The 3,036-nt window shown below is 54.2% G+C and overlaps 1 protein-coding gene across 1 annotated transcript; it reads left to right on the top strand.

Moving 5' to 3' along the window:
• The first annotated feature begins 50 nt into the window (after positions 1-50).
• On the top strand, positions 51-3,031 carry LMAN2 (lectin, mannose binding 2). Its single transcript, XM_010175115.1, has 6 exons — positions 51-171; positions 428-507; positions 1,614-1,775; positions 1,975-2,089; positions 2,415-2,534; positions 2,681-3,031. Exons 1-6 carry the CDS (start codon positions 162-164, stop codon positions 2,839-2,841), a joined length of 648 nt encoding a protein of 215 aa, XP_010173417.1. The 5' UTR covers positions 51-161; the 3' UTR covers positions 2,842-3,031.
• Positions 3,032-3,036: the final 5 nt, after the last annotated feature.

The following is a 3,036-nucleotide window of genomic DNA, read 5'->3' as shown; positions in this document are numbered from 1 at the left end:
CTCTCGGCTCTTGTCCTGACGGCGCTGGGCGGTCTCTCCTCACAGCCCTGCTTCCTCAAAGACTGGGAGCTCCACGTCCACTTCAAGATCCACGGAGCCGGCAAGAAGAACCTGCACGGGGACGGCCTGGCCCTGTGGTACACGCAGGAGCGGCTGGGGCCATGGTGCCAGGTACGGAGCACAGCCGGGCTGGGCTGGGGCCTCCTCAGCACTCACAGGTGCCCCGGGGCAGCCCAGGGAGCGGCCAGGGAGAGTGTTTGAGCTCCTCTGTCTGGTTTCACTCGACTGGGATGGCGTGTCCTGCCCTGGGAACAGGCGCTGCAGTCATCTGCCTGGCAATGAGCAGCTCTTACAGCTCTTTCCAGTTGAAGTCTGAGCACAAATTGCGTCTGACAGCTTCTGTTCCCTGTGTTCTGCCCTGTTCCAGGTCCTGTCTTTGGCAGCAAGGACAACTTTCACGGACTGGCTATTTTCCTTGATACATATCCCAACGATGAAGCGACAGAGGTGAGTAGCTCAGGGAGCTCATGCAGTGCTGAGGAGGCTGTTTCCTCACGGCTTTGTGCTCTTAAGTGCTTCACATCCAGATCAAGGAAAAGCCTCTTCTCACATGAGAGTGGGCTGTTCCTCCTGTCGTGGGAGCTGGGAAAGGGAAGAGTTTGTACGTGCGTTAATGGAGATAAAAAGGTCCTTGCTCCATCCTCTGCTGTTGTTGACTGCACAGATGTTTTCAAGGTCTTTTGCCCTCTGCATGAAAGGGTGGCACAGGGCTGGTGTAAACTGCACCGCCTATTAAGTGTAATTAAAAAAATCAGCCTAGGAGTATATTAATCCCAGGTGTAATTTCCAACTCCTCTGTGCTTTTGTTGCTCATCCCATGTTGTTTCTGGCCTTATTCTTTGTTTGCAACCTGGGTGTCTCTAAAAACAAAACTCTTGGACTGGCTTTTTGCTCCAGAATTCCCCATGGTTGAAATACAGATCAGTCCTGTGGGGTCTGGTGGTCCTTTTCTGCTGTCCTGCTCTGTGTTTGTGGATCTTGTTATGGCACAGTCAGAAAATGTTACTGTGGTAGTGAGATCAGTTGCACCAAAAACGTGATACTTGAGTCATAAAGCACCTGGAAGTGACCTATCTCCCTGTTTTGATGCTCACTGGGAGGGGAATTCTTGTCTTGTTGGTCTCTCCTGGCGTGTGTCATCTGCTGACTACAAAGCCCTGAGTGTGGTTATGCTGCTTACATGAGATTTCTGCACATTCTGGGTCCTTTGCTCTGTTCTTACCTGGTCTGGTGCTTACTCTGCATGGCTGGGACGGTCTCATTGCCCTGGCCATGCTGAACAGTGTGGGCTCAGGGGGAGTCTTGATACAGAAGGTCAGAAATGGCTACTCTGCTTTAGCCAGAAGAAGCCCTTGCTCAGTTTTAGAAGCACCTTTACATGGAAAAGGAGTCTTGATGTCACAGTTCTGCCCTCTGTACCCGAGTGTGCAGCGAAGCTGTGGCTCTGTTGCCGTGCCTGGCTGAGGTCCTGCTCTCGCTGAGGTTTCTGACCAGGCAGGGGAAGGCAGCTCTGGGTCTGCAGCCTGAGAGCACCAGCGCTCCCCCCCCTGCAGCGGGTGTTCCCCTACATCTCTGCCATGGTGAACAACGGTTCCCTGACATACGACCACAGTAAGGACGGGCGCTGGACGGAGCTGGCGGGGTGCACCGCTGACCTGCGGAACCAGAACCACGACACCTTCCTGGCGATCCGGTACTCCCGCGGCCGCCTGACGGTGAGTTGTGGCAGGCGCTCTCTGCGGGGTGTCTCACACGTTAGCTGGGGCAGTGCTGAGGGGCACTTGGTGGTGTGGCAGTAGGTGATCTGGAGATGGTTTTCCAGGCTTGACCACCTGCGCCTCCGGCTCCAAAAGAGCTGCAAGTGGGCAGCATGGTGACGTGCATTCTTGGTGTGACGGTCCCCTGGTCTTGCAGGTGATGACTGATGTGGAAGACAAGAACGAATGGAAGAACTGCATTGACATTGCAGGGGTGCAGCTGCCAACTGGCTACTTCTTTGGTGCTTCTGCAGGCACTGGAGATTTGTCTGGTGAGGAGGGGCTTTGCTTGCAGGAATACCTGCTGTTTGGAGCCTGGAATATAATGCTATGGATGCATTGGGTGGCTTTGATGGCTTCTTTTCCTTGAATTGTTAAAATCTTGAAACCTTGTTGGGTAGGGACCTCTGGCCAGAGAAGGGAGGCACCTCAGGGCTAAGGAACATATCAAATTGCTGTTTGATACCTGGGATGCGAGGGTGGCTTGAGAGGGAAGGAGAGCTGGACCTTGGTAGAGCGTGGTCCTAGGAGTGCTCTGAGCACACAGACATCTCTTGGAGCCTCTGACGGTCTTTGGTGCTGATGGTTGTTTCCTAGACAATCACGACATTATCTCAATGAAGCTATTCCAGCTGATGGTGGAGCACCCTCTAGAAGATGAGACTGTTGACTGGACCAAGATTGAACCTAGTGTCAGCCTCCTTAAATCACCCAAAGGTGAGTCTCTGGGCTTCGCCGACCTTCCATGGAGGATTGGGATGCTGGGGCTGGACTCTTAGAGGCCTGTGGGAAGGAGTGGGAGCTGTGAGTCCTTGCAGGAGCCCAGGCTGGGTTGGTTGCTGTAGCTGTTCTTGTCCTTGCAGACAACGTGGATGACCCGACGGGGAATTTCCGCAGCGGGCCTCTGACGGGCTGGAAGGTGTTCCTGCTCCTGCTCTGTGCGCTGCTGGGCATCATTGTCTGCGCCGTGGTGGGAGCTGTGGTCTTCCAGAAACGCCAGGAGCGGAACAAGCGTTTCTACTAGTGAAGACCTGGGCCCTGGCCTGTGCCCAAACCCATCTTTTCTATGGGGAGCTGTAAAAACTGTGGTTTCTAAAAGCTGTTTCTGAGAAATATCAGAAGTATTTTCTTACCTGTCTGTCTGGCTGTTACCCCTGCCTGGCCTTCGGTGCCCGGTGGGTTGGACTGAGGGGGGCAATACCCGCTGGGACCCCCAAGG

This window comes from Antrostomus carolinensis, unplaced genomic scaffold (genome assembly GCF_000700745.2).
Source record: "Antrostomus carolinensis isolate BGI_N321 unplaced genomic scaffold, ASM70074v2 scaffold44049, whole genome shotgun sequence".
Classification (NCBI taxonomy): domain Eukaryota; kingdom Metazoa; phylum Chordata; class Aves; order Caprimulgiformes; family Caprimulgidae; genus Antrostomus; species Antrostomus carolinensis.
This window is presented reverse-complemented; position numbering and strand designations above follow the sequence as displayed.